General features: G+C 54.3%; 1 protein-coding gene across 1 annotated transcript; it reads right to left on the bottom strand.

The window, feature by feature from the left end:
* Window positions 1-5: 5 nt before the first annotated feature.
* LOC102739411 (IgGFc-binding protein-like) lies at window positions 6-12,167 on the bottom strand. The gene is made up of 7 exons (XM_081807894.1): window positions 11,931-12,167; window positions 8,083-8,671; window positions 6,985-7,535; window positions 5,532-6,015; window positions 2,979-3,185; window positions 2,160-2,851; window positions 6-1,076 (listed from the first exon to the last, which is right to left on the bottom strand). Exons 1-7 carry the CDS (start codon window positions 12,165-12,167, stop codon window positions 513-515), a joined length of 3,324 nt encoding a protein of 1,107 aa, XP_081664020.1. The 3' UTR covers window positions 6-512.
* Window positions 12,168-12,227: the final 60 nt, after the last annotated feature.

The raw sequence follows: 12,227 nt of genomic DNA, 5'->3' as shown, positions 1-12,227 counted from the left end.
TCTCTCCGCCCGCGCACGTGGCTGGGCAGCACGGGCCGCACAGCTCGTAGTGCGAGTGCGGCGGACACCGCCAGGCTGGGGAGAGGCGCGGCGGTGGGAGGGTCAGAGCGAGGGGAGAGAGATGGGGAGACGCGGGGAAGACATAGCGAGGGACAGAGAAAGGGGTAAGCCGGTTGAGAGGAACAGACCGTTAGACGGAGACGGAGGATGTGGGGCCGGGGCGGGGGGCGTGGAGAGCAACACCGCGGGGAGAGAGAACGAGGAACAGAGAATGGGAACGCGAGGTAGAGACAGTGAGGCACAGAGAAGCACCGGGGAGACAGAGAGACAGTGACAATGAGACAGGCACAAAAGACAGGAAGATCTCGTTAATTAAACTGCTGCCCCTCCAGGTCTAACTCCTCTGCAAGTCCCACCCTTCTGCGCCTGGCTCCACCCACCCAGGCCTGAACTTCCCCATTGGTCCTCTCGCGTCCGGCCCCTGGCGTCCCAAATCCTAGCTCTTCCGAGCTTCACCCGCTATCTCTGCCAACCCCCGCGCACTCACGACAGAAGTCAGGCGTCCTCCAGGGCCGCAGGTGCACGCCCAGAGCCTGACAGGCGACAGTGAAGGCGGCCAGGGCTCGGCAGACGATGTGACGAGCGCCGTAGTGGCGACACACGTCGTCCAGGCAGTTGTCCATGAAAGGGAGCGGGTCCAGCGCGGCGTGGCATGGCCCGAAGGGACCCTCGGCCGCCGCCAGCAGCCCGCAGTACGCGTCTCCAGCGAATTGAGGGCGCTTGGTCACTGGGCACGGGCTGGGACAGAGGGACCCGCAGAATGGGCCACAGCCCGGCACTTCTGCCACCTTCCAGGTGTCGGGCACCGGCACGGTGGAGCTGCTCGGGCCGTGCTGGCCACAGAGTCCGCACAGGTAGGGTCCATAGGGCCCCGGCAGCGTTACACGTGCCAGGCTGTCCCAATCGTAGGTCAGGGAGAGGCCGAAGTCCGTGTCTACGCAGAGTTGGCGGCCTTGGTAGTAGGCACGGAGGCAGTGGCCGTGAAAGAAAGGCAGCGATTCCAGAATTCCATCCACCTACAGGGAGGGCATGCAGGTGGCGAAAACAGCGGGAGAAGGATGTAGGAGATTTCAGTAGAAATTCTTGGAAATGTCAATAAAAGATCAGAGAAGGATGAGGGGGAAAATTGGTTAATAGGGTAGTCATTAGGTATCATAAGGAGATCCAATAGACCATCAGTGGAGGCTAACTGGAGGGTAAGTAAAGGATTCCATGGGGCAGGGGGTTCAATGGTAGAGTGATTAGATAAGAGTTCATGAGGGGTCCGTGGGAGATCAACGAAGGGTAAAAAGAATAAATAGGGAGTCAGTAGGGAGGAGTCAGTAAGGGATCAATGGGAGGATCAAGAAGAGGGATAATGGCGATGTGGACAGACAAATATAAGGGGTATGAGGATCAAGAGAATGCTTAAGGTGGCTTTGGGTGGCAATGGGGAGGCTCAGCTGGTGGGTAAAAGGGGGTGGAGTCAATGAATTTTAATGGAACAGTCTAAGGAAGTCTCAATGGGTGAGACTAAGAATCAAAGACAGGCACAATTGGGATAATAGAAAGCCCTGAAAATTCAGTGGCAATAGGAAGCTCAATGGGAAGATCCATAAACATGTAAATGGTATCAATGGTCCAGTCGGTGGATTACTAGGAAGGTTAACTGATAGCTCAGTACATATCTATGGTGTTTGGGGTGAGATCAAGAGGACAGTAAATAGGGTTAATGGGCAAGTCAATATAACAGTAGTAGGATCAGTTGGGGAGGGGCAATGAATGGGTTCATGGGATATTCGATGGGGGAGAAAGGGAAGGTCAATGGGAAGATCAAGGCTGAGTCTATGGTTAAAGGGGAGTCAACTGAGGACTCAGTGGAGGGTTATTGGGAAGGTGATAGGAGACTCAAGGGAAGAGGAGTCTCAAATAGAGAGTCTGTGGGAAGGGGTCAACAGGCAAGTCAATGGGCCACTAAGAAATTGGAGGACATCTTTGAGGACCAGTGAGAGAGTCAATAAAGGGGGCATCAGTAGGAAAAGAGGGGTCACTACAGGTTACCTGTGGGTAGTGGGGATGGTAAGAGATAATAGGCTGATCTGGAGCCTTTGAAAACTCACCCGGATGCGGTTGAGATCTTTTGGACTCATGTCCAGCCTCAGGCCACAGGCTAAGAGGGTCAGGGCCTTGGTCCAGCCACGTGGCCACAGCAGTGGGGTCAAATCCAGGCTGAAGTGCTGAAGGTTGGCAGGGGCTGAGCCACAGAGACCCGCCAGGCGGTAGACACAGGAGCCAGGGAATTCATAGTAGGTTCCTCCAAATGTGTGGAAGTGGAAGTCTCCAGTGGCCATGCAGACCAGTGACTTCTCCAGGACAGTGGGACTGGGTGGGGACTGGGCTAACAGGCAGTGGTACCAGCCACCTGTGGAGGCCTTGCAGTGACCATGGCACTTGTCAGGCCAACACTGGGGAAGCTTGCTCACCGGGGCACCAAGGGTCGGGCAGTGGCATTGCTGAGTACAGTTGTCTCTCCAGAAAGTCCGGCCTTGGTGCAGGAAGCAGGAGCAGTGGTCACGGGGCACACATCGGCCCCCTAGCAGCAGGTAGCCAGGTAGGCACTGGCAGGCCGGAGCACAGGGGTGGCTACAGTGATCTGGGGCAGCGGGGTTGGCACACGTGGCTGGGCACGCGGAGCCACATGGAACAAAACGGGAGTTTTCTGGGCACTGGGGACTGGGGCTGGGGAGCAGGGGTGGGAAAGGTGAGGAAACCAGTGGTGGGGCCACAGAGCTCGGGGCAGGGGCCAAGGTGGCTGTGGGGGAGAGAGAGAAGAGCAGGCACATATGAGTCCCAGGAGTCTGGGTCACCAGTCCTCTCCTTCCCAGGACTTAGGAGCCATGCCCCAATCTCTGACCCCTCAGACCAAAACCCCCGGGCACCTTGCAATCGACAGCCTAGGACTCCATCTGTGATGCCACAGACCTCCTCCATAGGGCAGCTGAAGGGCACGCAGGCCACGCCCTCCCCTAGTTGGCAGGTACAGGAGGAGGAGCAGTTCTGGATGAGGACAGTCTGGCCAGGCTGTGGAGGAGGGGAGGGAGGGTGAAGAGGGAGGTAGCATTGAAGGGAGGGTGCAGCCAGAGGTTCTGAGATGAGACCCATACAAGGAAGTGCATGGAGATCTGAGGCAAAGTGGGAGGACCCAAGTGAAGCTCTGACAAGGACCCAAGTGAAGCTCTGACAAGAACCCGAGGGGATGCTCACAGGGAAGTACTGGCCATTGTGGAAGCAAGGACAGTGGTCCGCGGGGACGCAGTCACGCCCGGCTGGGAAGAATCCATCGTCACACTCACAGCCCTCAGCGCAGGGAGTGGGGAGCCGCACCACTTCCTGAACACCCGGACAGGCCGCAGGGCAGGGGTTCGCACACAGACTGTAGTGGCTGTTGGGGGGGCACCGCATGGCTGTGGAGAGGGGGCTTGTCAGACGCAGGCAAGCCAGGGGCCTACCCTCCGCTGACCCAGCACCCTCAGAATGCAGACCTCCCCCTCGGATTAACCTCGACAGCAATAACAACCAGCAGAGACTGAGCAGTGTCTGCCTGCTATGCGGGGTGCTGGCTACTTGAATGCATCCCAGATAGGACTAACATGGCTTCCCTGCTCTTTGTCTTTTCTGGGGTTTTCCCTCCCAATCCCAGCCCCAGCTGAAGGGGTTGACTATTACTTGAACCACCAAGTGACCCCACCTTTTATCCTGCTTATTTGGGTCCATTGGGAACCTGTCAGTGGATTCTAGTGGTGGATGTCTTTTCTTGCCCTCTCTACCCTTCTAACAATAATACTCCCACTTGCTTTTTGACAACTACCCATCCTTACTTTCAACATGTGGACTGAGGTGATTTCACATCCAGGTTCCAGGGATGTGTACAGAACCCAGAGCTGGCTAATCAGATTATTCTTCCCTCCTCTGGATCACAATAACTGGACAGGCAAAACCTGTGGGTGGTGGACCCTGGGACTTTTGCTGGGGCCACTGGGAAAAGGGTGTTACATTTTTGCAAAGGCTTTGAAGCTGATGGAATTGTCAGCCTGAAGTTGCCAAAGCCTTGCTGCTACCACCAGAGGAGAATCTGCTTGAGAATAAAGCTAGCACAGAGAGAGGATGGAAGGGACGAACAAGACGGAGAAGGAGAAAAATTGACTTTTTTTTTTAACTGCAGTTGAAAATTCTTAATCCCGCTAAGCCTGAGGATAGGAACACCCCCAGTCTTCGCAGTTATATATGCCTCAGATTGTTTGGTCTTTCTTCCTTCAGTTTGAGTTGGGACTCTGACATTGCCATTAGGAGTCCTGCTTGACATAGTGGCCACATTGTGTATCCATGACCAGCTAGTTGGGCCAGGGCTGGGAAAATGACCATGACAGACAGAGGTGGAGGTGGCCATCAGTCTGTAAGTAAAGAGCAACCCATACAGGTTTCCTCCAAGAACATTTGAACCTAGAGGCAGAAAGAGGTCAGAAGGAGATAGATACTGATACCACAATGATAAGTCAAGGTGGGGCCCAGAGTCCATGAGGATTATGGAGGATACATGTGGACAGAGAAATTGGAAGTTGATGAGAATTTGTTAAATGAACAAAATATTCAGGTGCCAGCTAATAAGTCATTTTCTAGGTGTGTGACTCTGGGCAAATTCCTTAACCATCTATGCCTTGGTTTCCCTCACCCATAAAATGTACTTGCCTGATGGGGCTGTTGGGAGAATTGAGAGCTTAGCACTGAGCATGTACACAGTAAGGTCAGCTGTTGTTTTCATGTTACTACTGGAACTATTTTTACATTATTGTTGGGAGTGAAACCATAGCATAGGGTGTCAGAGAGAGGATTCTGGAGCCAGGTGACAAGCCAGTTCTGCCCCCTGCTGGCTGTGAGATCTGGAAAATTCTCTGTGCCTCTGTCCCCGACTATAGGAGGCAGACAATTTGTCCCTCTCTCCTAGAGCAGTTCACAGATGGAGTGAGCTGACTTAAAGCAGGTAAAACAGGTTCTCAGGCGAAGCCTGTGTCCAGGTCTCCTGGAGGGCTTGTTAAAACAGGTTGCTGGGTGCCACTCCAGAGTTTCTGATTCAGTAAGTCTGGGACAGGGCAAGAATTTGCATTGTAAACAAGCCCTGAATATTGCTGCTGCAGCTGCTGGTCCAGGGGGAACAATTTTAACACAGCACCTGATACTGAATGAGTGCTTTGTAAATGTTAGCTAAGGGATAAAATCAAATCTGTTTTCCCAACCATAGGGTGTGCAGGACTCTGTCCTGTTTGGTGCTGTATCATTAGCGTGGGCCCGACACATAGTAGGTCCTCAACTAACACCTGTGTTATGAATGAAGCCCAGACCGCGGTCTCCCGCCGCGGACCCCACCCGGCCGGAAAGCCCTCTGGCTGGGGACGTACGGCAAAAGCTGGGAGCCCTCCAGGGCCTCATATCCGCACCAGCCGTCTGGCAGGCAGCCACGTAGGCTTGCAGGAAGGCACAGAGCACTCTGCGGTTCCCGCGGGCGCGGCCCATGTCGGCCACGCAGGCCTGGAAGAAGGGCTCGGGCGGCAGGAGTGCGTGGCAGGGTGCCAGCGGGCCGCTGGGCTCGCGCAGGAGGTCGCAAGAGCCACGCCACGCTGCATCTGCGCCCGCGTCCTCGGCGGCCGGTGGACAGCCCGAACCCAGGCAGGGACGTGGCGCGGCGCAGGGCCCGGGCCTCGGCAGCTGCAGGTCATCCGACGCCTTGCCGTTGAAGTTGCCGCAGAGGCCGCGAGTGAGGCCGCGGTAGGCCGCAGGCAGCTCCACGCTCAGGTGGCCACCGAGCCCGAAAAGCAGGCGCGGGCCCCCTCGCACCGCGAGCACCACCGAGGCGCCCCGCGCGAAGGCGCGCACCCTGCCTCTGGTCAGCGCGAAGGGCAGGCAGCGCCGCACGCCGTCCACCTGCGGGCAGGGGTGGGGCAGCCTGGAGTGAGGGGGGAGGGCCGGGTCTGGGGAGAACTGGAAGGAGTCTGGGAGGAGGGGTGGTGCGGGCAGTGTGTGCAAGGAGGAAGAGAGGTGGTGTACCAGAACGGGGGAAGAGTGGACAGGGACTGCCGGGGTGATAAGAGGGACAGGGGGTGAAGGAGAGGACTCAAGGGGTAGGGACATTCGGGGCAGTGCTTGGGAGTGGGTATTGTGGGAAGGTGTGTGGAGACCTGGAGAGGGGAAGTTGAGTGAGGGGGAGGGAGAATGGTGAGGTAGGCCTGGAGTTCAGGGAGAGAGGGGAAACTCCTTACTCAGGGATGGGAGATGGACCTGAGGGCATCCGTGGACCTGGGGGCTGGGAGGCAGCAGAGGGCGGTAGAGCAGCGAAAGAGGAGGGAGGGGATGTGGGGACAGGAGGAGGAGAGAGGGGAGGGACCACTTTGGAGAGAAAAAGAGGGGGAGGCCTCGAGAGGAAGGGCAGTGGAGAGGCAGGGGCACCAGAGAGGGGGTTGGGCCAGCAGGGAGCAGGGGTCAAGGAAGGCTGGGTGGGCTTCCGGGCGAAGAGGTGATGGTAGTCGTGGAGCAGGAGAGGGCACATGGAGACCCCGATGGAGGAGGAAAAGAGGCCGAGATGAAGATTGGGGGTGGGGGAGATAGGCGGGGTGGGCGTGGGCGGTGAAGAGAGAGAGGAAGGAAGTGGGAGAGACAGAGAGCCTGAGCAGCATGGAACGGGGATGTGCAGACCCAACTATTGAGAGAGGGATTGAAAGGAGAAGGGGCAGGAGGAGAGGGTGGGGGAAGTGGAGAAGGGAGAAGGAGGAGGAGAGTGGAAATGAAGTCGTTGGAGAGAGGCGGGCATCAGGCGGCGGTACTCAGAGATCCCACCCGTCAGAACAGAGACTGCCAGGCAGCTGAAAGGAGGAGGAGCACAGGGCGGGGGCTCACCGTGATGTAGCCCCAGTCCTCCCAGTCTAGGCCGAAGCGGTGGCCATGCACGCAGAGCAGCGCGCGGCGGACCTCAGGCGTCCGTGGGCTTTTCTCCAGCACCACCTCGAAGGGCCACACACCCCGAAGGCGGCCCGTGCCCGTGCTCACCAACGAATAAGTGCAGGCGCCCGGGAGGTGGAAGGTGGTGCCGTCGAAGGTGCGGTAACGGAGGCCGTCTGAGGCGAGGCAGAGGCCTGGGCCGCCCGCGGCTGCGCGGCAGGGTTTGCAGACCACCTGGCCGCCAGGGCGGCAGCGGCAGCAGCGGCCGGTCGCGGGGTGCGGGGACGACAGCGGCGCGCCGGGTTCCAAGTAGCGGCCGGCGCTCAGGCAGCCGCACTGAGCCGCGGGCACGCAGTCGGAGCCACTCAACAGAAAGCCCGCGTCGCACACGCAGCCCTCGCGGCAGAGCCCAGGGCCGTCGCAGCCAGGCGGTGGCTTCAGCCCCGCGCAAGTGGCTGAGCAATCCGGAGCGCACAGCGTGTAGCGCGAGTGTGCGGGGCACAGCGGGCCTGCGGGAGCAAGTAGGGTTGGAGGATTACTTCGAGGCATGTGGCTGTTGGGAATCTCATCCTCCCCCTTGGGGCTAGGATGGGGCATCTGGGGCCCTGCAGGGGTGAAGCTCTACTTGGGCAGAGCTGCGGGAACCTTCAGATAGCAAAAGACCAGGTGGTGTGGATCAGAGGCAAAGCTAATCTGTAGGGCTTGGACGGGTAAGGGCTTGGGGGCTGGACCATGAACAGGTCTGAGTCCCTGAGAGGTAAGGGCTGAAGGGCTGGACCATAATCAGGGCTAAGAAGAAGGAAGAATGAGAGCTGGGGGCTGGACTTTCATCAGAGTAGGCCAGACACTTTGGATGGGCCAGTCTCTGGTGAGGAGTGGAGGGATGGGTGGAGGCTGGCGCAGTGGGAAGTACAGGGTCTCAGGGATACATTGTGCAGGGATGAGCTGGCACCCTGGGATGGGCAACAGCCAAGGAGCTGAACCTCTGTCAGGAGTGGGACCAGGTTCCCCAGATGAGCAAAGATGGAGAGGCTGACCGAAGCCCTAGGCACTCACTGCACAGACTCGACTTCCGCCAGGGGAAGACTTGGCCACCCAGCAGCTGGCAAGTTTCACAGTAGAGGCTGAGCATGGGGCAGGGTCCAATGCCTAGACATACATCCACCATGCAATCTTGGACATAGGGACCTGGTGCCAGCATCTCATGGCACAGCTGGAAGGGCCCCAGGGGGTCCAAGAGGATGTCACAGATGTGGGCAAAGTGGGCTGGGGTGCTGGTGGCCGGCAGTGTGACACAGGATGGTGGCAGTGGCGGCATCTTGTCAGCAACATTCAGGCACCCGGTCGGGGAGCCCACCACATAGCTATGGCCGAAGGCCCAAACCAATGCATCCTCAGGTAGCTTGGTGTCCGGCACAATTCCAGGCACCTGGAGGTCATCCATGGGATCCCCATTGTAGTTAGCACACAGCCCCACCACATGGCCCATATATGCTGCTGGAAGATCCACTACCACGCGGATCCCGGGGGCATAGGTCACCCGCAGACCAAAGCGGCAGCTGACCACGGTGTCCCAGCCATGGCGAAAGATGAGGGTACTGTTGCTCAGAGCCTGGAATGGTAGATTCTGCCAGTCTCCATTCACCTGTGTGAAGAAGGTATGTCAAGCTGGGGCTCTAGGGACCCAGTATCAGTACCAAGGATGCCTATGTCCCTAGGTAAGAGCAGGGCCTCCAGAAGGCCTTGTTGAGGCACTAGGGGTCTGTCTACAATGACCGGAAAAAAGAAAAAAAAAAAGAAGAAGAAGGAAAAAAAAAAAAAAAAAAAAAAAGCTTGGGATGCTGTCCATGGTACTGCTACTTTTTCCAACAAATACTTGGATGGTGAGAACTGTGGATTCTGGGATTTGGGCCTGTAGTATTCCTGGATCAGATTTGGGGATTTGAAAGCGACAGCCTCTGAAAGTGACACATGTGCAGTGTCTGGCACTTAGTCTGTATTCAATAAATATTTGTTGAACTAATGCATGGATGAATGAATGAGGCTCCTTGGCTTGGTCAGGCTGTAGAGTCCTAGGGATGCTGGGATTTCTAGATAATGGCAGGGGCTCCAGGGTGCTATGCAAATGGCTCAGGGCAGGGAGGTTGTCCACAACATATACAAATGTTGAAGCTGCTATCCGTGGTCTAACCATATTTGCCCAGAACAGTTGGGGCTGGGGGTATAAGAATTGGGGATGAGGGTTTGTAAGCTTTGGGAATTGGGGATTTGGAATTCCTGGATTGGGTCTGGGGATGCCACTTGGACTGAAATTGGGTCTGAAATTCAGTTAACACATATAACCTATGTTACAGTGCCTGCAATACAGTAGGTATTCAGTAAGTGATTGCTGAATGAATAAATGGGATCCTTGGGTCAGGACTGGGGTTTCAAGAGCCCAGAATCAGGACTAAAAGCTCTGTTATACTGGGGCCCACAATAAAGGCTCTAGGATTCTTGAGTCCAAGCTAGGAGTTTTGTCCCAGACACTCCAGGCCAGGAGTAATTGTCTTTTATTACACTTAGGTTGAACTATATGAAACTGCCACATTTGTAGGGAAAAAAAAAATCAAATATTGGCAGCTTCATATGGTCCAATTTTAATAACTACATGTGTCAGGACAGTGAACTGTGGTAATTAAGAGTCCTTTGACTTTGGAGTCAAGTTATCTGGGTTCAAATCTTGGCTTCTGGTTTGTTTAGCTGTCTCACTTTGGCAATTTATTTAACTTCTCTGTAAAATGAGAAAAATAATAATATTCACTGAGAAAAAATTGTTGTAAGGATAAAGTAAGGATTTGTAATTGTGGGGCAGTGTTCCTTGGAGCAGCAGAGGGATCTTAGGTTCTGGGATTAGGGTCCCTTAGGGCCCCCTAGGGCTAGACCCCTGGTCCCAGGAAAAGCATGAAACCCGGTCCTAAATCACATGCCTCCAGGGGCCAGACAAATAACTAAATGAGTGAAGTGGAGAGTGTGGGATTGATGGGGACTGTGACAAACTGGAGAGAAAGTATGTGCCCCTGGCTAGAGAGGAAAGTCCCAACCATGAGTGGCCATTAGAATAGGAGACCGGTTGCCAGGGCTTCTCGTTTCTCAAGAGATACTATACATCCAGCCTTCCTCATTTAAAAGTGGGGTAATTCAAATTAACAAGTCAGGAAACAACAAATGTTGACGAGGACGCAGAGGAAAGGGAACCCTCTTACACTGCTGGTGGGAATGCAAGCTGGAAAACAGTATGGAGGTTCCTCAGAAAGTTAAAAATAGAGCTACCCTACTACCCAGCAATTGCACTACTGGGTATTTACCCCAAAGGTAAAAATGTAGTGATCCGAAGGGGCACCTGCACCCCAATGTTTATAGCAGCAATGTCCACAATAGCCAAACTATGGAAAGGGCCCAGAGGCCCATCGACAGATGAATGGATAAAGAAGATGTGGTGTGTGTATATATATATATACAGTGGAATATTACTCAGCCATCAAAAAGAATGAAATCTTGCCATTTGCAATGACGTAGATGGAACTAGAGGGTATTACACTAAGTGAAATAAGTCAATCAGAGAAAGACAATTATATGATTTCACGCATATGTGCAATTTAAGAAACACAACAGAGGAGCATAGAGGAAGGGAGGGAAAAATAAAACAAGACAAAATCAGAGAGGGAGACAAACCATAAGAGGCTCTTAACTATAGGAAATAAACTTAAGGTTGCTGGAGGGGAGGAGGGTGGGGGAGGGGGTAACTGGGTGATGGGCATTAAAGAGGGCACGTGATATAATGAGCACTGGGTGTTATATGCAACTAATGAATCACTGAACTCTACCTCGGAAACTAATAATACACTATATGTTAATTAATTAATTTAAATAAAGTAAAATAAAATAAAATAAAATAAAAGACTTATAAAAACAAAAATATACCACGTTGGTGGGCTGGCAAACTCAACAGTCTCCCCATTTGGAGTTTTAGATTCAATGCAATCCCAATAAAAAAATCCACCCAAAAAGAAAAAAAGTGGTAATTCAGTAATAAATTAAAAATATTGCCAAGGCAAACTCCTGATGCAAAATAACTGTCGGTGTCTGGGTCCTGTCCTCTGTGGTCAGTGAATAGTCAGCCCCACGGCCCCACAGCTCCTCTCCCAGTGTCTCTTCCCAGGGCCCTTCCTACCTTGATGAGAAAATTTGCCATGTTGAAGTGGTGTCAGAATCATTGGGGACTCTGAATTATGTTTCACAAAGGAGGTAGTTGAGGTCATGTTTTTTTGTTTTGTTTTGTTTTTATTTGCAGAGACAGCATAACAGACCCTGGAGCCAAAATGCCAAGGTTTAAATACCAGCTCTGCTATTTATCAGCTGTGTGACCTTGGGCAAATGGCCTCACCTCTCTGGGCCACAGTTTCCTCATCTGGAAAATGGCAATGCCAATTGTATCTACCTTAAGAGGACTCTTGTGCATTATGTGTTATTATATTGGCACCTAGTGAGCGCCTTCCATGTAGCCTTTCCAACAACACTACAACCTCTTTTCCTTTGCCACAAGAAGTTATGGGGGACTGGGTAAAGGGCTTCTGGACTTAGGGTTTGGTCCTAAAGAGTTAAGGTTTGAGTTCTGATTTGGGGGTTAGTTTTGGGGGGTTAAAGTTAAGCGGCTGCATCAGAGATCATGGGGCAAGAGCAAGGAGGTGGGAGTCCTAGGTTGAGGGTCCAGTATCATAGGACAAAAACTCAAGGTGTGATCCTAGGGTGAGGTTAGGGGGATCTTGGGATCAGGGTTCAGAGTCTTGAGGTGAGGACCCTGGGTCAGAGGTCATAACGTGGGATCCCTGGGTGCATGTGTGGGCAGGGTTGGATTTTCTCACCAGGACACGACCGGGTTCCTTGGGGTCCAGCCTTAGGTGACACCCAGACACGAGCACTTCGAGGCTACCCGGGAGGCCATCAGGTCCGGTGCCCAGGAGCACACGGAAGTCCGCCAGTTCCTGCGGCGCCGGAGAACTAAGGCCGCTCAGCAGGTACACGCAAGAGCCAGGAAAGCGAAACCGGCGCCCATCGAAGGTGATATAGTGGCCTCCGCCGGCCGCCACGCATGTCGCCATGCTCGAGGGCACACACGTGCGCAGGCCGAGTGACAGAACGCAGCGCTCGCCTGGCCTGCA

The sequence above is a fragment of the Leptonychotes weddellii genome, chromosome 16 (assembly GCF_054177405.1).
Source record: "Leptonychotes weddellii isolate Sample4059 chromosome 16, ASM5417740v2, whole genome shotgun sequence".
Classification (NCBI taxonomy): Eukaryota; Metazoa; Chordata; class Mammalia; order Carnivora; family Phocidae; genus Leptonychotes; species Leptonychotes weddellii.
The sequence above is the reverse complement of the archived record's forward strand: the minus strand, read 5'-3'. Positions and strand labels throughout refer to the sequence as shown.

Bases quoted from the DNA above. Each gene is read 5' to 3' on its own strand.
- LOC102739411 (XM_081807894.1), bottom strand. From the start codon at position 12,167: ATGGCGACATGCGTGGCGGCCGGCGGAGGCCACTATATCACCTTCGAT. The intron at 8,672-11,930 runs GTGAGAAAATCC...TTCTTCACACAG, and splicing joins AGGAACCCGGTCGTGTCCTG to GTGAATGGAGACTGGCAGAA. The intron at 7,536-8,082 runs GTGAGTGCCTAG...TTGCTCCCGCAG, and splicing joins GCGGAAGTCGAGTCTGTGCA to GCCCGCTGTGCCCCGCACAC.